Below are 21,223 nucleotides of genomic sequence, written 5' to 3' on the forward strand. Positions count from 1 at the left end.
AGAGGGCACTATCTAGAGAGTGAAAAGACAACCTGTAGAATGGGAGAAAATATTTTTAAAATCACACATATGGTAAGGGTCTAGTATCCAGAATATGCAAAGAACTCTTACAACTCAACAACGAAGAAACAACCCAATTAAAAAACTAGTGAAGGACTTGAATAGACATTCTCCAATGAAGATATAGAGAGAGCCAACAAGCACATGAAAAGATGCTGAACATCACTTCTCACCTGGGAAATGCATAACCATAAGGAGATACCACTTTCGGTCCACTAGGATGGCTACTCTCAACAAAACAAAACAAAACACCCAGAAAACAACAAATGCTAAAGAGGATGTGGAGAAACTAGAATCTTTGTGCATTGCTGGTGGGAATGTAAAACGATGCAGCTCCTTTGGAAAACAGTTTGGTGGTTCCTCAAAAGGTCAAGCCTAGAATTACCTTATGACTGACCAATTCCACTCCCAGATATGTACTGAAAAGAAATGAAAATGGACTCAAACAGATACCTGTGTATTCATGTTCACAGCAGCATTATTACAATAGCTAAGAAGTGGAAATATGCCAAATGTCCATCAAAAGATAAATAGATGGGGGCACCTGCGTGACAGTCGGTTGAGCATCTGACTCTTGACTTCAGCTCAGGTCATGGGCTTGAGGCTCATGATATCAAGCCCTGCTCTGGGCTCTGTGATGATGGCAAGAAGCCTGCTTGGGATTCTCTCTCTCTCTCTCTCTCTCTCTCTCTCTCTCTCTCTCTCCCTCTTCCTCTCCCTCTCTCCCCCTCCTCTGCTCACGCACACTTGTGCTCTCTCTCAAAAATAAATAAATAAACTTAAAAAAGGATGAACAGATTAAAAAAAAGTGGTATATCCATACAATGGAATACTATTCAGTCAAAAAAAAAAAGAATGAAGTCCTGATACCTATAACACACAGATAAACCTTTGAATCAATATACTAAGTAAAATATGCTGAACACAAAAGGACAAATATTGCATGATCCCACTCATATGAGGTATCTAGAATAGGCAAATTCACAGACACAGAAAGTAGAATAAAGGTTCAGGGCTGGGGGAAAGGAAAATGGGGAGTTCCTTGCTCAGTATAGAATTTCTGTTTGAGGTGATGAAAAAGTTCTAGAAATAGTAAGAGATACCCAACACAGTGAATGTATTTAATGTCACTTAAATTGAACATTTGAAAATGGTTAAAATAGTAAGGTTTAGGGGCGCCTGGGTGGCTCAGTCTGGTAAGCAGCCGACTTCGGCTCAGGTCATGATCTCACAGTCCGTGAGTTCAAGCCCCGCGTTGGGCTCTGTGCTGACAGCTTAGAGCCTGGAGCCTGTTTCAGATTCTGTGTCTCCCTCTCTCTGACCCTCCCGTGTTCATGCTCTGTCTCTCTCTGTCTCAAAAATAAATAAATGTTAAAAAAAAAAATTAAAAAATAGTAAGGTTTATGTTACTCAAATTTTACAATAAAAATATACATGGGAGAGAAAACAGATGCCCTTATGTACTATAATGTGCCCAACGCAGCATCTGACACACAGTAGGTCCTCAAGAATATGTACTGAATAAAACCATCATGTCTACTAACACTTAATTCCTCACTACTCTGCATCTTAAATTTTTCTGACGGTTTACATTAAGAGCTGGTAGATTACGGAAGAATGTGGTGAAATCAAAATCCGGAGCAGAACAGAAGTATCAGGAACAGGATGATGAAAAGGCATGAAGTGAGCCTAACACACAGAGCAAGACTAAGCTAAAAGCAAAAATAAAGGCAGAGATCTGAAAGACCCAGGTATGGGTCCCAACGAGGTTTCTCCGGTTTGTTTTCAACTAAGCATATCCAATAGAAAGCCACCACGGAGATACCACTAACGCCTAATGACACAGTTCATTGTTTCACGGGAAAAGGTGCAAAAGAGGAGACTCTTACCATCTCGTAAGCAAAGGTTTCTTGCCTGCAAACCCGATCTATCGTTATGGTTTCTTCCCGCTGTTCCAGAAGCCTCTTTCTAACCCTGCCAGAGACACAAGAAAAATCAAACTTCAACATTCTTTACTGAGTCTTCCAACGTATCTTCAATACGCAACTTTTATTTTGAAGTAATGTCAGACTTAAAGAGAAGCTGTCAAATTAGTAGAGAGTCCCCTACACCTCTCATTAGGTTTCCCTATGCTAATGCCTTATATGATCAGAGAGTTATTGTCAAGATCAGAAAATTAACATTAATACAGCATTATTAACTGTAAGTCTTTTTCGAATTTCACAAATTTTTAAACGTGATGCCTTTTTTCCGCCGCCAGGATCCTCTGTAGGACACTGTGCTGCATTTCTTGCTTCTCCTTTCCCTCCAGGTGGCTGCAGTTCCTCAGTTTTTCTTGCCGTTCATAACCTTGACACTTTTGAAGAGCACCGCTCAGTTACTTTGTAGAATATCCTTGAATTTGCACTGACTACTGTCTACTCACAATTAGAGTAAGGCTGTACATTTGGGGCAAGAATACCACAAGAATGATGTCCTCACGGTTCACACCAAGAAGTTCATGGTGTCGATATTCACATGTCTTGTTACTGGTGAGGCTGCCCTTGGTTAGGTTCCTGTCTGCCCGATTCCTACGCTAAAAAGATACTTTATTTTCCTTTGTAGTTGCTGAGTATTTAGGGGGAGATCCTTTGAAACCATGCAAATCTTGTTTCTCCTAGAACTTTCACCCAGGAATTTTAGCATTCAAAAGGAGATTTTGTCTGGGGCGCCTGGGTGGCTCAGTTGGTTAGCGACCTTCAGCTCAGGTCATGATCTTGCAGTTTGTGAGTTTGAGCCCCGACCTTCAGCTCAGGTCATGATCTTGCAGTTTGTGAGTTTGAGCCCCGTGTCGGGCTCTGTGCTGACAGCTCGGAGCCTGGAGCCTGCTTTGGATTCTGTGTCTCCTGCTCTCTCTGCCCCTCCCCTGCTCATGCTCTGTCTCTCTCTCTCTCTCTCTCTCTCTCAATAATAAATAAATGTTAAAAAAAATTAAAAAAAAATTTTGTCTGCACATATATTACTGTGGAATATGCCTCGTGGCAATTCTCTATTTCCCTCCTTCTACATTTATTCACTGGCATTATGAGAAAGACGGGTCTCTTTTCTCCCATTTATTTGGTCATTTATAGTAACACGAACTCATATTTACTTCATTCTGTACGTTAGTACCTAGTTAACTAATATCTAATTAAATTACTCTGCTGATCAAACTGTGGCCATCAGGAACTCCTTCAAGTTGGCTCCCGTTCTTTCAACAAACCCTCATCCTTCTTTTGAGCATTTCCTTACTTTCTAGCACCATAAGATGCTCATGGCTCACCCTGTATTTCCCGGTCTCAGCCCTGGGTGTTTTCAATGCCACTGCCATCAGTGCTTCCAAACCTCTCAGCGGAGAGAGGCAGAAAACATGCAGATGTGTATTATCCCACGCATGTACAAACATCTGCATTTCTGTATTTTTCTATCTGGTATATATTTAACCATGAGTTTATACCGACACTCTAATCTCAAACGAAACTCAGAGGGCTCATTTTAGCCCTCAACCTTTCCTTGTAACTTCTTTCTCCACGGGTGAGAAACCCGGCTCCCCTTACCCATTAATTAATTCACTTATTTGTTCAAGCCTAGAAAACACAGTTTCAGAATCACTAAGTCATGAACAGTACTTTTTGTTTTTAGCCTTGCAACACTGAATCAAGCTACGCTTCTGCAGGACTTAGGTCAGTTCTTTCTTCCTCATTCTCTTCAGTGTTGTTATCTGTGACACAGCGTCATTTGTTAGTTCTTGTGCTCTATTTTGGGTCCCCCCAAATAACTCACATCCTGGCTGGTTTTAATTGATTGCTTTGGAGACAGGTAAAGGATAGGTGAGACCTCACTATGGTCCTAAGGGTCAGAGTTATAGATACATATAATGTGTTTACACACACACACCCGAAGAAGCACCATTCCCTCCTCATCCCTACTAACTTGTTCCCATTCCTTCCTTACTTCCCACCCCTTTCCCACCCACCCCTTGTAGGCAACCAATCTCTACAGTTGTGGTTTATGCTTTCCATTTGTTTTGTTCAAATAAGCAAATATCTGTGTATTTTCTTAAGTTTTGTGGGGCACCTGGGTGGCTCAGTCAGTTAAGCATCCGACTCTTGGTTTTAGCTCAGGTCATGATCTCACAGTTTGTGAGTTTGGCCCCACATCGGGCTCCGAACTGACAGTGCAGAGCCTGCTTGGGATTCTCTCTCTGTCTCCCTCTCTCCCTCCCTCTCTCCCCTCCCCCACTCACCCTCTCTCTTTCAAAAAAAAAAATTCTTTTTCTATCAGAGTTCAATTTAGGAGGAAAAAAACCTACACGGTAATTAGAACAGACAAAGCTTAATCTAAGGAAGTAATAACTTTAACAGATGATTAGAGTAGTGATTAGTAAGTAAGAAGTAAAGAACTGCGGAATATAGGCACAGCATACTTAAGGAGCATCCTGTCCTCTGGGCTGAGACAGAGTGCCCAAGAAGTCTTCCTTTTCTCCCCGCAGGACTGAGATCCACAGTTTGTTAAAGAGGCCATGGCTGTGACTCCCTGAAGGGCAGAGAAAGTTGCTATGGGGCTCCAGCAGCAAAACTGCTGGAAATGCAGGGTACGAGGAGGAGCTGCACAGGGGAAACATGAAGGGGGGTGGAGGGGCAGGGAACAGTGCTGGGCAATGGGAGCTACAGACAGCCAGGTGCTGTGCGCCCTGAACAGCGGCCCAGCAAGCAAAACCCTTCCCTCTTGCAAAGTCTCTTCTGCACTTTTACTGACAAAGCTTAACAATGTGCCAGTTGGCCAAGGATAAGGGCCAAGGCCCATTTTTACAGAGAAGGCAAAAAAAGGCAAGTTTATAGATGAGACCCAACAAACTGATACCTGGCAAACTGAGTTTTTACATAAAAGGTGGCATATGCTTTGGGACTTTGTTTTTTTTTTTTTTTTTTTTTTTAATAAAGTTTATTTGAGAGAGAGAGCACACGTGGGGGTGGGGGGGTGGGCAGAGAGAGAGAGAGAAGAGAGGGAATCCTAAGCAGGATCCTATCAGTGCAGAGCCCCAACTCAGGGCTTAATCTCATGAACTGTGAGATCATGACCTGAGCTTCACCTACTGAGCCACCCAGGTGTCCCATGGGGCTTTGCTTTTTTCATGTAACAGTATCTCCTAGAAACTATGCTATCAGTTCATCCTTCCTCAGCCTTTAGTATAGCTGCACAACACTTAACTGTATGGATGTCCTATGGTTTGTTCAACACTCTCCTATGTATATATTTAGGGCATTTCTAATATTTTGCAATTATAAACAATGCAACAATATAAACAAACAATAAATAACCCTGTACATATTGTATTTTCATACTGTTGGAGGTGTAGAGACGGCTTAAAAGTAGGATCGCTTGGGTCACAAGGTAAGCACCTATGTCCTTTGTGTTACACATTCCCAAATTGCCCTAAAGAAGGCTTGTAGCAGTCAGCAGTGTACAAAAATGCCCATTTCTCCATGGCCTCATCAAAAGAATACATATTTTTAAATGGTGCCAGTCTGATAGGTGAGAAAAAATATTGTCATTTTAATTTGCATTTCTCTAATTATGAATATAAATATTTTTCAGGGCGCCTGGGTGGCTCAGTCGGTTAAGTGTCAGACTTCAGCTCAGGTCATAACCTCACGGTTCGTGGGTTCAGGCCCCACATCGGGCTCTGTGCTGACAGCTCAGAGCCTGGAGCCTACTTTGGATTCTATGTCTCCCTCGGTCTCTGTCCTCCCTCTGCCGCTCACACTCTGTCTCTCAAAAATGAATAAACATTAAAAAAATTTTTTAAAGCACTGCATTTACCAAATTATTTAATTTTTTGTCTTGTTGCTAAATTCAGCTTTATAGGTGAAACCTGTAGTTTCAAATTAAAATCTTTACTGCCATTGCAGAGGTCAAAGCATTTAAAAAATAAATAACTGTTATCATGATGTTTAGTATTCCTATCCAAAAGAGGACATCTTTCAATGTTTAAGTCTTTTTCCAAATCTTCCCAGAATGTTTTAAAAATTTCCTTACCTAACTTTTACATATTTCTTGTAAATTTATTCCTACATATTTAGTCTTCCTTTTGACTATTATAAATGGGATTTTCTCCATCATTATGTCCCCTAATTGTTTGTATATATGAAAGCTACTTTTTTATAATTATCAATTTTGTATCCTGCTCTTATACTAAATTCTTATTTTTCTTGTTTCTTTGTTTTAGCATTGATTTCTTTCAAATTTTTCAGGTATACTATTGTATCACTGGCAGATACAGTTAGTGTTTCTTCTTTATCTACTCTTATCCCTCTACTATTTCAAACTTTTTCATTATTATAATATTTGTTATGGTGATCTGTCATCAGTGATTACAACTTGCTGAAAGCTCAAATTTTAGCATTTTTTACCAATAGGTATTTACTTGAAATAGGTACTTTTTTAGACATTACACTACTGCACATTTAATAGACTATAGTGTAAATATAACTTTGATATGCACTGGGAAACCAAAAAAAATTCATTTGACTCCTTTTATTGCAATGTTTGCTTTATTGTGGTGGTCTGGAATTGCCCCACAAGATCTCCAAGGCATGCGTGTATTTAATGAAAGTTTGAAAATTTCCAGGTAGGGGGTCTGACTCTTGATTTCGTCTCAGGTCATGATCTCACAATTCATGAGTTCAAGCACTGCATCAGGCTTGGATCCTCTGTCTCTCTTCTCTCTCTCTCAAAAATAAACAAACACAAAAACAATTTGGTGGGGCAGCACATGGGTGGCTCAGTCAGTTGAGCATCCAACTTCAGCTCAGGTCATGATCTCATAGTCTAACAGTTCAAGCCCCACATCAGGCTTGCTGCTGTCAGCCTGTCAGTGCTGAGCCCGCTTCAGATCCTCTAGTCCCCTTCCAATGCCCCTTCCCCACTTATGCTCTCCCATAACTAACTAACTAAATTTTAATTTCCAGGTAGGTTGGCCTGATTTTTGTTTTTGTTAGTAAGCTCTAGTTTTGTTATGTTGCTATAAAAGTGTTGTTTACAGTAAAATTTCTACTTTATGGATGTTACTGATGTTTTCTTTGTGATCTAATATACAAACAACTTTTTTGAGTATGCCACGTTGTCTTTTCCTATCAGGTTATAAATTTTAAGTACAGATCTCCATAAAATACAGCCTATTATGTTGTTGAGAGCTTTTCTCTCTCTTTTTTTTTTTAACCATTTGTTATTAAAGTGTCCTATTGTTAGTGTGTTTAACTATGCATTTTGCATCTCCTATAGTTTTGTTCTATAAAGTTGATTGCTGTATTATTTTTTTCTTAGTATGTTTAAAGTTTAAATTTATTTTCAGAGAGACAGAGACAGCATGAACACGGGAGGGGCAGAGAGAGGGAGAAAGACAGAGAATCCAAAGCAGGCTCCGCACTGCCAGCACATAGCCTGATGCGGGGCTCAAACTCACGAACCATGATCTCATGACCTGAGCCAAACTCAAAAGGCAAACACTTAACCAACTGAGCCACCCAGATGCCCGATTGCTGTATTATTTGATATGTGTGTAGACATACATATATTTGTGAATATATATTTCGTAAGTATCCTATCTTAATTGGAGTTTGTGGCTTATAGCATTAAGAAGTGTCCTTTGTTGGAGCACCTGGGTGGCTCAGTCAGTTAAGCCCCTGACTTCAGCTCAGGTCATGATCTCATGGTTTGTGGGTTCAAACCTCACGTCCTCGGGCTCTGTGCTGACAGCAGGCTAGAGCCCGCTTCAGATTCTGTGTCCCTCTCTCTCTGCCCCTCCCCGGCTCACGTGCTCTCTCTCAAAAATGAACATTAAAAAAAAAAAGAAGTGTCCTTTTTCACATTTAATGTGTTAGGGCTTGAAGTCAATTTGCCTTGTATCAGAACAGCTACACCTGTTCAATTTCTCTTTTCGTTTATCTGTAATATTTTTGTCCAATCCTTTATTTTTCTCTGAATCACTTTATTTTACATATGTCTGTTGTCTCCACAAGGTCTTTGTTTTGTGAGCCAAGTCTAAACCCCTTTTAACAGGTTGTAGAGAACTGATGCTTTTGGTTTCAATTATATCACATTTTCTAATTATATGTATTTTATGATATTAGCTGTTGTGCTCATTGGGAGATGTGTATTTTTGCTTGTCCGGTTTTTAAAAATTGAGGCGGGTTTGGCACTTATTTTTGTTCCAGTGGTTACCTCTGTGCTTACATATATTTTAATACCCTTCGTTACCCATTGCCTTATTTAATATTTTACTAAATTTGTCAAGTTTTTCATCAGTATTTTTTAAAATCCACTTACTGCCTACACATTATCTTCTTCTTCTTTTCTTATCCCATTGTTGTAGCGCCAATCTTCTAATCTGTTACAACATACAACACTTGTACATTAGCCTTCTGCCTGTATCCTTCCTCTATCAGTCCTCTGGTGAAAATTTCCCACTCATCATTCGGTTGGACGAAGTTCATCCTTTAGTATATTCCTCAGAAATGACTGGTGGGTGAGTGATTATCCAAGATTTTGTACATTACAATTCTTTTGCTATAGCCTCAATACGGAAGGACATTTCAACTGGATAGAAAGTCCTTTCACTTAACTTTTAAAAAAATCCTGCTCAGCTGCTGTCTTCTTTGTAAAATTCATGTCATTCTAATTCTTTCGCCTTTGTGCGTTATGTGTTGTTTTTGCCTAGAAGCCTTAATGGTTTTACCTTTATCTCTGAAATCTAATAGTTTTATTAGGATATGCCTCAGAATTGATAATTCTGGGTTAATTTTCCCAGATACCCAGTGAACCCTTTTAATTTGTAGATTCAGATTTTTTTCCAATTCTGGAAATTCCTTTTGGGTTATATTAAGTATTAATTTTATTCAATTGTTTTGTTTTTTCTCTTGAGGGACTCATATAATATGAATGTATTTTGTCTTCCTTGTCTGTTTTCCATTCCCACTACTTCTCTCACTCATTTCTTTCTTTACATCACTTCATTCTAACTGTATTCATGTCTTTCTTCATCGCCTCTTAGTAAATTTTCATTAGCATCTATTCTGTTTTAGTTATTTCAGAATTCATTTAAGGTAATTTTGTCTTTCTCTTCCGTTTTCCAAATTCCACCAATTTTTTTCCCCATTCCTCTTTTTCTCATCATTCCTGTTCTTAGTTTTGAAATTTCAGGGCCATCTGAGAGGCTCAGTTGGTTGAATGTCCAACCCTTGATTTCAGCGCAGGTCATGATCCCAGGGTTGTGGGACAGAGTGCTGCATCAGGCTCTGTGCTGAGCATGGAGACTGCTTAAGATTCTCTCTCTCTCTCTCTCTCTCTCTCTCCCTCCCCACCCCCCACCCCCTCCCTGCTTGTGCGCATGTTCTCTCTCTAAAATTAAACAAAATAAAATAAAATAAAATTTCAGATTCAAAGTGTTTTCACACCCTCAAATGCTTGTTTTAGCATATTCAATTTTGTCTGGAATGTAGACTCATAGTTTCTTAGTTATTTTCTGGGAGAAGGGGAGAGATTTCCTCAGTTGATTTGTAAAAACAGATGTTTCCTGATTTTCTGCAATAAAGTCCCTATGGATTTTATTTCTTCTTATTCATTCTGTGTTAGTTGTGGGGAAGGGGTTTATAAGATTCCTAGTTTAATGGTACTCTTTTCTGTCATTCTAACAAAGTCCAGGTAAATTAAGAGTGTTTTTTTGTTTGTTTCTATTTTGGTGACAGGCTTAAGAGTCCTTCAATTCTGTGGTTCTCTTTTTCTTGCAGGACGCTGAAGTTTCCCCTTTCAATCCTTTATGGTGCACTGAGCAGTGCTTTGTTGCCTAGCAAAGTGACAGGGATGGGCAGACTAAATGAAACTGCTATTTTCTTAAACGTAGTATTGTTGAAACTTTTGGGGTGACAGATTAAGTTTCAATAGTACCCATGTAGTAGCAATTACCTCTCCTATTTCTAGGAATTAAAATCTTTAAGCAGTTAAAAAATGTGAAAAATGCTGATGACAAGTTATTTAGCTTAGTATACACACGGTAGCATGTATCAAAGGAGAATCAATCTCTTCCAAGGGACTTTTGTTCTCCTTACAGGCATAAAATGAACCCAGTAACTCCTTTATTAGGGCAAAGAAGGTGCTAGAGTTTGATTCATTTTATGCCATAATAAAATGTATTTATTTTATGCCATGTAATCAGGTTTTGTTTTTATTTTTGTTTTGAAGTTACTGGTGGAGAGAAGAAAGGACAGTTTAGAGAAAAAGAAAGCATAAAGATACAGATTTTTAACTTTTGGCACAAGTCTCATTTACTTGCAGTACTGTTAAGGTTAATATTACTTATATTTTATTTATTTTTTATTTATTTTTTTAAAGTTTGTTTTTGAGAGAGAGAGAGAGCAAGCGAAGGAGGGGCAGAGAGAGAGACAGAGAGAGAGAGAGAGAGACAGAGAGAGAGAGAGAGAGAGAGAGAGAGAGAATCCCAAGCAGGCTCTGCACTGTCAGCACAGAGCCCAACATGGGTCTTGAACTGACAAACCGTGAGACCATGACCTGAGCCGAAACCAACAGTCGGGTGCCCAACTGACTGGGCCACCCAGGCACCCCAATATTATATTTTAAGTACAAAAGTTTTGGGGCGCCTGCGTGGCTCAGTTGTTAAGCATCTGACTTCGGCTTAGGACCTGATGTCACAGTTCATGAGTCCATGTCCCATATCAGGTGAGCTCAAGCCCCACCTCAGGTGAGCATAAGCTCTGCTTCTCTCTCTCTCTCCCTCTCTCGCTGTGTCTCTGCCCCTCCTGGGATTCTCTCTCTCTCTCTCTGCCCCTCACTTACTTGCCCATGTGCTCGTTCTCTCTCTCTCAAAAAATAAATAAATAAAATATTTAATAAATAAGTAAATAAAAGTTTCATTCAAAGTACACATAAATAGGGGTGCCTGGGTGGCTCAGTCAGCTAAGTGTCTGACTTCAGCTCAGGTCATGATCTCGCAGTTCGTGGGTTCAAGCCCCATGCCAGCTGTGCTGACAGCTCAGAGCCTGGAGCCTGTTTCAGATTCTGTGTCTCCCTCTCTCTCTGACCCACCCCATTCATGCTCGATCTCTCTCTGTCTCAAAAATAAATAAACGTTAAAAAAAAAAAAAAAGTACACATAAATAATCCCAGCAGAGTAATGCTGTACTGACTCCTTTTACATTAGATTATACATAAAATTCTCCTACATTTCCTATGGAAGGGACTAGAAGACAACCGATGAGATTCAGTTGATTTAGTAATACACAACAGCTAGGTGAAGCAACGTGTAAAATAATCTGAAAATTACTATTCAACATGGCTTAATAAAATCATTATAAGCCAACTGGTACAATAAACAGTATGGAGGTTCCTCAAAAAATTAAAAACAGAACTACCCTACAAGGCATTTATCCACGGGATACAGGTGTGCTGGTTTTTTTAAAAATTTTTTTTAACGTTTATTTATTTTTGAGACAGAGAGAGACAGAGCATGAATGGGGGAGGGTCAGAGAGAGGGAGACACAGAATCCGAAACAGGCTCCAGGCTCCGAGCTGTCAGCACAGAGCCTGATGCGGGGCTCGAACTCACGGACCGCGAGATCATGACCTGAGCCGAAGTCGGCTGCTCAACCGACTGAGCCACCCAGGCGCCCCCAGGTGTGCTGTTTTAAAGGGACACATGCACCCCCATGTTTATAGCAGCACTATCAACAATAGCCAAAGTATGGAAAGAGCCCAAATGTCTATCGATGGATGAATGGATAAAGAAGATGTGGTATATATATACAATGGAGTATTACTCGGCAATCAAAAAGAATAAAATCTTGCCATTTGCAACTATGTGGATGGAACTGGAGGTATTATGCTAAGTGAAATTAGTCAGAGAAAGACAAAAATCATATGGCTTCACTCATATACGGACTTTAAGAGACAAAACAGATGAACATAAGGAAGGGAAACAAAAATAATATAAAAACAGGGAGAGAAACAAAACAGAAGAGACTCATAAATATAGAGAACAAACAGAGGGTTACTGGAGGGGTTGTGGGAGGGGGGATGGGCTAAATGGGTCAGGGGCACTAAGGAATCTACTCCTGAAATCATTGTTGCACTGTATGCTAATTTGGATGTAAATTTTAAAAATTTTAAAATAAAATTTTTTATAAAGTTAAAAAAAAAAATAAGCCAACTGGTATGTTATTAAATATAGCATGGGGCACCGGGGTGGCTCAGTCGGTTAAGTGTCTGACTTTGGCTCAGGTCATGATATCATATTTTGTGGGTTTGAGCCCCGCGTCGGGCTCTGTGCTGACAGCTCAGAACCTGGAGCCTGCATCGAGTTCTGTGTCTCCCTCTCTCTCTGCTCCTCCCTGTTCATGCTCTATCTATGTCCCCAAAATAAATCAATGTTAAAAAAATTTTTTTAATGTAGTAAAGAAGTTTGCTTTGTAGCAATCTTTTTTCAGCCATTTGCCTAAAACTACTTCCACAGCTTTATGAACGTTTCATTCATTCTACTCACTCTACAAATACCTACTGACTCCCTATCATGTGCCAAAGTTCTGGGAACTGGGGATACGGTAGTGTGTGCAACAGACACAGTTTATGGAAATTTTAAGTAAGTCTAGCTAGGAAGACAGAAAAGTAAACAAGTGTATCATAAGTTTGATGAGTATTTCAATAGGGAAGAAGCGACACCTGGGTGGCTTTGTCAGTTGGGCGTCCAATTTCAGCTCAGGTTGTGATCTCATGTTTGTGAATTGGAGCTCTGCATCAGGCTCTGTGTTGTCAGCGAAAAAGCCACTCCAGATCTTCTGTCTCCCTGTCTCTCTGCCCCCTCACCTCACACTGTCTCTCAAAAATAAATACTTTTTAAAAAATACAGAAGTACAGGGGACTACATGAGCATCAAAGGGGACCTAAATGGGAGTCCACAGTCCTTTGGTTAAGACTTGAAGGATGAGTAGAAGTCAGCAAGACCAGAACGATAAGAAGGGAAAGTTCTAGGCAAAGGCCTGGAGTGAGAGCACATTCCAGGAACTGAACCACAAACTGGAGTGTAGCTGAAGCATTGCAGAGATACAGCTGAAAACATTAGCAAGATAGACGCCCTGTGAGCCAATGAATAATTCAAGACTTTTGCCTAAGAGAAACTGAAAGGTTTTAAGAGAGGCACAACCAGATGTGCACCTCAGAAAACTCCAACGCATCAACCAACAATAGAGAGCACCAACGGAAGCAAAACAACACGATAGGCTTAAGGGCAATACATAGATGAAAGAGTCTGGACTCTAGAAGACCCTTCAAAAACTTTAGGAATGTTACACGAAGAGCTCCGGATATTAGAAGTAGATCTATTTCCCAAGGAAGAGAGAGAAGTTGTAGTCATGTGGAAAGGCATCTTAGGGCCAAAATAAATGGAGTTTTAGATGGGAGAGGGGCCAAGTGCGTCCTGAGCCATTTGAAAGAGACAGTGGTTGAAAGGCAGATTTGGACTATAGGTGGAAGGCTTCATATGTCTAAGGAATCTGAAATATGTCGCAGAGAAGAGGGACAGCCATTGAAAAGTCCATAGCAGATGAGCATGCTCGGGTGGTAGCATGATGAATAAATCAAAAGGAGAAAAACTGGGCCCAGGAGAGGTGGGAGGCTTTCACAGTGCTCCAAGCATCGCTAATGTAAACACTAGCCATGGCGATTAGGCAAACAGATTTGGCTGATATTATAAAAGAAACCAGGGTGGAGTTGAAACGCCTGACTAAATGGTCGAGGGGGACAACAGGAAGGGTAGGATCAAGGTTACAGAAAGATGATGTGGTGTGAAGGAGGTGGGCTACAAACTGGAAAATTATAAACATCACTATTACACACACATTTCCTCTAGTGTTATCACAGTGCAGTATAAAGTGTGACTGACAGACCAGCACTGATCTGACAGCTATCTGTAATCCAATCAGTACAGACAATTAGAGTAAGCATTTTTTCTCGAGAGTAAGCATTTAGCAACACTGGAAGTAATAAATGAATTTAATAAAGTTGCAGCATACAAAATTATTATATAGTAATCAGCTGCATTTCTATACAGTAATAATAAAGTAGCAGAAAGAGAAACTTTTTAAATAATTCCATTTACAATTGTATCAAAAAGAATAAAATAGTAAGGAACAGACTTAACCAAGGAGGTGAAAGACCTGTACTCTGAAAACTACAAAACACTGATGAAAGAAACTGAAGATAACACAAAGAAATGGAAAGTACTGCATGTTCATGGACTGAAGAATTAATATAGGTAAAATATCCCTACTACTCAAAACAACCTACAGATTCAATGCAATCTCTATCAAGATAACAGCATTTTTCATAGAACTAGAACAAATAACATAAAAATTTGTATGGAACAAAAAAAAAACCCCAAACAGCACAGCAATCTTGAGAAAGAACAATTCGGGAGGTATCACAATCCCAGATTTCAAGATATACTACAAAGCTGTAGTAATCAATGAGTATGATACCAGTACAAAAACAGACACATAGACCAATGGAACAGAATAGAGAGCCCAGAAATAAACCCACACTTATATGGTCAATTAATCTATGAAGAAGGAAGCAAGATCCTGGGTGGCTCAGTCAGTTAAGCATCCGACTTCGGCTCAGGTCATGATCTCACGGTCCATGAGTTCGAGCCCCGCATCGGGCTCTGTGCTGCCAGCTCAGAGCCTGGAGCCTGTTTCAGATTCTGTGTCTCCCTCTCTCTGACCCTCCCCCATTCATGCTCTGTCTCTCTCTGTCTCAAAAATAAATAAACATTAAAAAAAAAAATTAAAAAAAAAAAAGGAAGCAAGAATATATAATGTGGAAAGACAGTCTTCTTCAACAAATGGTGTTGGGAAAAACTGGACAGCTACATGCAAAGGAATGAAACCAAATCACTCTCTTACACCACATACAAAAATAAGCTCAAAATGGATTAAAGACCTTAATGTGAGACATGAAACCATGAAACTTCTAAAAGAAAACACACATTAATCTCTAAATATTTTTCTAGATGTCTCCTCAGGCAAGGGAAACAAAAGCCAAAATAAACTATTGGGACTATACCAAGGCAAAAAGTTTTCACATAGCAACAAAAACCATCAATAAACAAAAAGGTAAACTACTGAATGGGAGAAGATATAAATGATATATCCAATAAAGCATTAATATCCAAAATAAAGAACTTACACGACTCAACAGCAAAAAAGTCAAATAACCCAATTAAAAATGGCAGAGGGCCTGAACAGATGTTTTCCAAAAGAAGACATACAAATGGCCAACAATGCTCAACATCACTCATCAAGGAAATACAAATCAAAACCACCATGAGCGTGCCTGGGTGGCTCAGTCGGTTAAGGGTCCAACTTTGGCTCAGGCTTGAGCCCTGCATCGGGTTCTGTGCTGACAGCTTAGGAGCCTGGAGCCTATGTCTCGTCTCGCTCTGCCCCTCCCCTGCTCACACTATGTCTCTCTCTCTCTCTCTCTCTCTCTCTCTCTCTCAAAAAGTAAACAAACATTGGGATGCCTGGGTGGCTCAGTCAGTTAAGAGTCCAATTTCAGCTCAGGTCATGATCTCACAGTTTGTGGGTTCGAGCCCCACATTGGCCTCTGTGCTGACAGCTCAGAACCTGAAGTCTGCTTCAGATTCTGTGTCTCCTTCTCTCTCTGCCCCTCCCCTGCTCACGTTCTCTTTTTCTCTCTCTCTCAAAAAAATAAACATTAAAAAAATTTTTTAAATAAATAAACATTAAAAAAAATCCCAAACCACCATGATATACCATCTCACACCAGTCAGAATGGCTAAAATCAAAAAGACAAGAAATAACAAGTGTTGGGAAGGATGTAGAGAAAAAGGAACCTTTGTGCACTGTTCGTGGCAATTAACTGGTGCAGCCATTGTAGAAAACAGTATGAAGGTTCTAGAAGGGGAGGGGAGGGGAGAGGAGGGGAGGCAAGGGAAGAAAAGAAAAGAAAAGAAAAGAAAAGAAAAGAAAAGAAAAGAAAAGAAAAGAAAAGAAAAGAAAAGAAAAGAAAAGAAAAGAAAAATACTATATGATCCAGTAACTCCACTATTGGGTATTCATCCAAAGAAAACAAAAACACTAATTTGAAAAGATATATGCGTCCCTAGATTTACTACAGCATTATTTACAAGTCAAGATATGGAGGCAATCCAAGTGCCCATGGATAGATGAATGGATAAAGATGTGATATACTTACACAACGGAATATGACTCAGCCATAGAAAAGAATGACATCTTGCCACTTGCAACAACATGGACAGACCTAGAGTATTACGCTAAATGAAATAATTCAGACAGAGAAAGACAAATACTATACAACTTCACTTATATGTGGAATTTAATAAACAAAACAAGGAAACAAAAAGCAGAAAACAGCCCCATAAATACAGAGAACAGATGGTTGCCAGGAAAAGTTGGGGGGGGGTACAAATTGGTGAAGGGGAGTAACAGGTACAAATTTTCAGTTGTGGAATAAGTAATCATGGGGATAAAGGGACAGCAGAGAGAATACAGTCAATAATATTGTAATAAATAGCCTTGTGTGATGACAGACGGTAGCCACACTTGTAAGCATAGAACATATATAGCTGTCAAACCACTAAGCTTTATACCTGAAACCAATGAAGCATTGTGTATCAATTATACTTCAATAAAAACAAATTCAAGGCAATGACATATTTAAAAAAAATGAAAACAAAACAAAACAAAAAGCATAATGACCTGCAAGTTTTCTGGGAAAAGTTGTCTTTGACAGCCTTTTTTAAAAATCTTCAAAAAATAATAGTAATAATAAACTTTGGTCTAAAAAAAAAACAACCACAAACTTTTATTGTGTTTGTGGTTGTTGTCCCCCTGCCCACCGCCCCCCCCCCCCCCGCCCCGCCCCGCCCGTAGGCTTCACACACAGCAAGAAGCCCAACGCAGGGATTGAACTCAAGACCCTGAGATCAAGACCTGAGCTGAGATCAAAAACCAGACAAGAATGTTTGTCTTGTCATTCCACTTTCCTAGTAATTCATTGGTATCCTATTTTACAAAAGTATGAATTTGTCAAAAATTAAACATTGAAAACAAAAGATAACTGGTTCTTTACAACAGCTTGAAAAACACTATCAGCATATTTCACTTACACTGAAATCTAAGTAGATTAACTGCATTCTTTGTAAACACACATTTTATTTATTTATGTATGTATGTATGTATGTATGTTTATTATTTTTGAGAGAGAGAGACAGAGCACAAGAGGGGAGGGGCAGAGACAGAAGGAGACAGAATAGGAAGCAGGCTCCAGGCTCAACAATGTGGGGCTCAAACTCACAGACCACGAGATCATGACCTGAGCTCACTGACTGAGCCACCCAGGTGCCCCTACACACATTGAAAAAGAAACATAAATCTGGGGTGCCTGGTTGGCTCAAGTCGGTTGAGCATCCGACTTCGGCTCAGGTCATGATCCCATGGTTTGTGGGTTCCAGCCCCATGATGGGGTCTACCCTGACAGTGAGGAGCCTACTTTGGATTCTCTGTCTCCTCTCTCTCTTCCCCTCCCCTTCCCTCTCTCTCACTCTCTCAAAAATAACCATTAAAAAAAATTTTAAGGGACACCTGGGTAGCTCAGTCGGTTAAGCAGCTGACTTCGGCTCAGGTCATGATTCGTGAGTTCGAGCCCTGCGTTGGGGCTCTGTGCTGACAGCTCAGAGCCTGGAGCGTGCTTGGGATTCTGTGTCCCCCTCTCTCTGCCCCTCCCCTTCTCATGCTGTCTCTCTTTCTCTTCCAAAAATAAATAAACATTAAAAAAATTTTTTTTTTAAATTTTTTAAATAAACACAACTCTGAATATGGACTGGACATTAGTTGTTATTTACTGCTAATTTTCTTAGGGTAATAATACCACTCATTACGTAGGAGAATGATACTTTTGGGAGATATACGCTGATATATTTAGGTATAAATTACTGTCTGATAACTTACTGAATAGTTTGGCAATAGATAAAGCCTTGCAGCAGGTATCTCAAACACACACAGCTAAAGCAAATACAGCCAAATGTTAACAATGGTTGAATTGGGGAGGGGGGGGTGATAACTATAGGTACTTTCAACCTCTGAATAACATAATGTTGAAAAAATAGTTAAATAAGTACCACATAATAAAAGTAAAGCTTTCCATACCCCAAAGTCACTAGGTCGGTGTCCTCTGGGATGACTTCTGGGTCCTCACCCGCCTCAAGGCACTTTAATTTATCAAGGCTAAAACAGAAACAAAAAGGAAAAGCAATCACCCATCTTGTCCACAGAGAGTCAGGTTTGTGTCCTAAAAATATCATTAAATAACTAAGTCAGATCAAATCCGGCAGGCGGCTCAGAGGAAGTCAGAATTCAAGACAATGATTTCTGTGCCGATATTCTATAAAGAAAGGATACGTGGCCGATTGACATATGGCGGCTAATGCTATTACATGGAGAAAGAGATCGTTTATATTCTCACCCCACTGAAGCCACTTTTGGGGGGGAAATTTTCGTAATAGCATACCCGGAAGGTCCCCAAAAGGGACCACAGTGAATCAAGGTCTTAAGGTCTGGTTAACGCTCCTCTCCTTCCAGCCCCATCATTGCTAAAGCTCCTCCATTGTCAAAGTGTCTTGTCAATGGCAGGTACACATCCCGTTACTCTGACCGCTTTCCTATATTAACAAGGACTTAAAAAAAATCACGGGGGGAGGGGAGGGGGAATTAATCTTTCATGCAGCTCTCCCGTCCCTTCACTCCAACTCGCAGAAATTGTGCATTCCGATCACGGGACATCTCCCAGGGTTCCAGGAAAGCTCTAGCAGGTTTAAAGCTTTCAAAGGGCGGCCCTTCTACCCCGGGGAGTAAATCACAGGCCCTCCCAAGGTGGGTCCCAGGGAAGCGCAGTAGCAAGGCTGCGATCAGGTTGGCCCCAAGCAACAAGAGCCCCTCGGCCACGCACTCACCCGCACACGGCCCGCAGCTCTGCTGCCGCCTCCAAGCTGCAGCCCAGATCCCGGGCCACCGCAGCATCCTCCTGGCCCCACTCGGCGACCCCTTGGCTCCCTGGCAGCGCGGATGCTTGCGGCTCCTTCAGCGACAAGTCCCCTTCTCCGCGCAACCGGCCCCGCCACAGCTCCCCGAAAGCGCCCACATAGAATGCACGCGTATTTAGCTCGGGAAGCTCGTACTCTGGAAAGTTGCAGCTCCCACTGCTGGAGACGGGGTCCTGCCTGCTACCCATCCCGTGGCACGTTGGGCCGATCCGGGTGCCTTCAGCCATGTTCACCCACTCCTTTCCCTGCAAAAGCCGGGCGATCAAGACTACGCGGAGCGTAATGGGACTTGTAGTTGCACGGGGCTCGGTCCGAGGGGCGGCGGGGCTGCGTGGGCTCAGCTTCAGACACTACATTTCCCAGCAGGCCCCGGGCCGGGCACGCCCCCGGGCGCGGCACCGCGAGCTTCCGCGCTCAGGGCTGAGCGCATTGTTCTCCGCTCGCGGATTCACGAGCAGCTGTTGGTTGGGTTCTCGGTGCGGGGTCACCTGTGTTGTTGCATTCCCGTCCCCCACGGTTACGTGGCGTCGCTCTCTGCTAGGTAGGGCGGCCTCTGTACGCCCTTCGATCCCCGATCATTGCAGTATTTGGCTCCGGGATGCGAGACTGTTCCTTGACTCCGGGGTTCGTGCGCTGCGCTGTTGCCTCACTGTCCCAGAGCTTGAGAGACCTGGGGGGCGAGGGATGAGACCACTGACTCTACCGGACCTCCAGGTTCTGGTCGTTAAAAATCTCCCCAGCGGCCCCATGTTCTTGAGTATGCATCGCTCTACGCACGCACGATAGTGTTTATTGAGCGTCAACTATGTATCAGATACTGTATACATTATTAACTCTAATGTATATTTTTGAAAATCACAACCCTCTCAGGAAGGGATTATCGGCCCCATCGTAACTGTTGAGGAAGGAGTTAACTGTTAGGAAATAGAAGCAGGAATGGAACTGTCTAGCTTCAGATGGAACTTTTCTCCCTCGCTCAGAAGCCCCAAAGGACTCAGCAGGACATATAGAAGGAGCTCTGGATGGTTATTTATTGGTATATATCATATACCAGTATGATATACCATATATTCACACACCATATAATTAACCCATTTTGAATGTTCATCCAGTGGTTTTTAGGCTATTTACAGAGTTGTGCAACCATCACCATAATCAATTTGAGGATAAACTAACCGCTCCGGAAAGAAACCCTGCACCTTTGAGCTATCACCCACAATCCTCTTAACTCCTCCAGCCCTACCCAGTCACCAATCTTTGTCTCTATAGATTTACAGATTCTGGGCATTTAGTATAAATGGCACGTTTATGTGGTCTTTTGTGATTAGCTTTTTTCACTCAGCATAATATTTTCTGGGCTTATCCATCCATATTGTAGCATGTATCTATTTCTTTTTATGGCTGAATAATATTGCATTGCATATTATAAAACAAATATTCTGTTTATCCCAGCAAAAAGTTGTTTCTGGGCACCTGGGTGGCTCAGTTGGTTAAGCAACCGACTTTGGCTCAGGTCATGATCTCACTGCTCATGAGTTCAAGCCCCACATGGGGCTCCCTTCAGCACAGGGCCTGCTTAGGATCCTGCCTCCCTCTCTCTCTGTCCCTCCCTCCGTCTCTCAAAAATAAACATTAAATATATATATATATTTTTTATATGTATATTATATATATTATATATATATTATATATATAGTATATATATATTATATATTATATATATATTATATATATTATATATTATATATATTATATATATATTATATATATATTTTATATATATTTTATATATATATAAAGTTTTTACATTTTGGTTATTATGAACAATGCTGCTATGAACATTCATGTACAAGTTTTTTGTGATGTATATTTTCATTTATTTCATAGGTATTTTTTCTTTTCTCTTTCTCTCTCTCTCTCTCTCTCTCTCTCTATATATATATATATGTATATAGTCACTATGTGACTATATAGCCATGTGAAGAATTGCCCATT

General features: G+C 40.7%; 1 protein-coding gene across 4 annotated transcripts in view; it reads right to left on the minus strand.

Moving 5' to 3' along the window:
• SNAPC3 (small nuclear RNA activating complex polypeptide 3) overlaps window positions 1–19,868 on the minus strand; it is a 70,600-nt gene extending 50,732 nt beyond the window's left edge. For 2 of the 4 annotated variants that reach the window (XM_053205082.1, XM_053205083.1), the window contains exons 1-3: window positions 19,139–19,859; window positions 18,336–18,413; window positions 1,950–2,034 (exon numbers count right to left, since the gene is read on the minus strand). In XM_053205082.1, coding sequence (XP_053061057.1) covers window positions 1,950–2,034; window positions 18,336–18,413; window positions 19,139–19,455 — 480 coding nt within the window. In that variant the 5' untranslated portion in view covers window positions 19,456–19,859. Of the gene's footprint in view, window positions 1–1,949; window positions 2,035–18,335; window positions 18,414–19,138 lie in introns of all 4 variants that reach the window. The other 2 variants (XM_053205084.1, XM_053205085.1) reach the window with 2 other exon arrangements.
• Window positions 19,869–21,223: the final 1,355 nt, after the last annotated feature.

This window comes from Acinonyx jubatus, chromosome D4 (genome assembly GCF_027475565.1).
Source record: "Acinonyx jubatus isolate Ajub_Pintada_27869175 chromosome D4, VMU_Ajub_asm_v1.0, whole genome shotgun sequence".
Taxonomy (NCBI): domain Eukaryota; kingdom Metazoa; phylum Chordata; class Mammalia; order Carnivora; family Felidae; genus Acinonyx; species Acinonyx jubatus.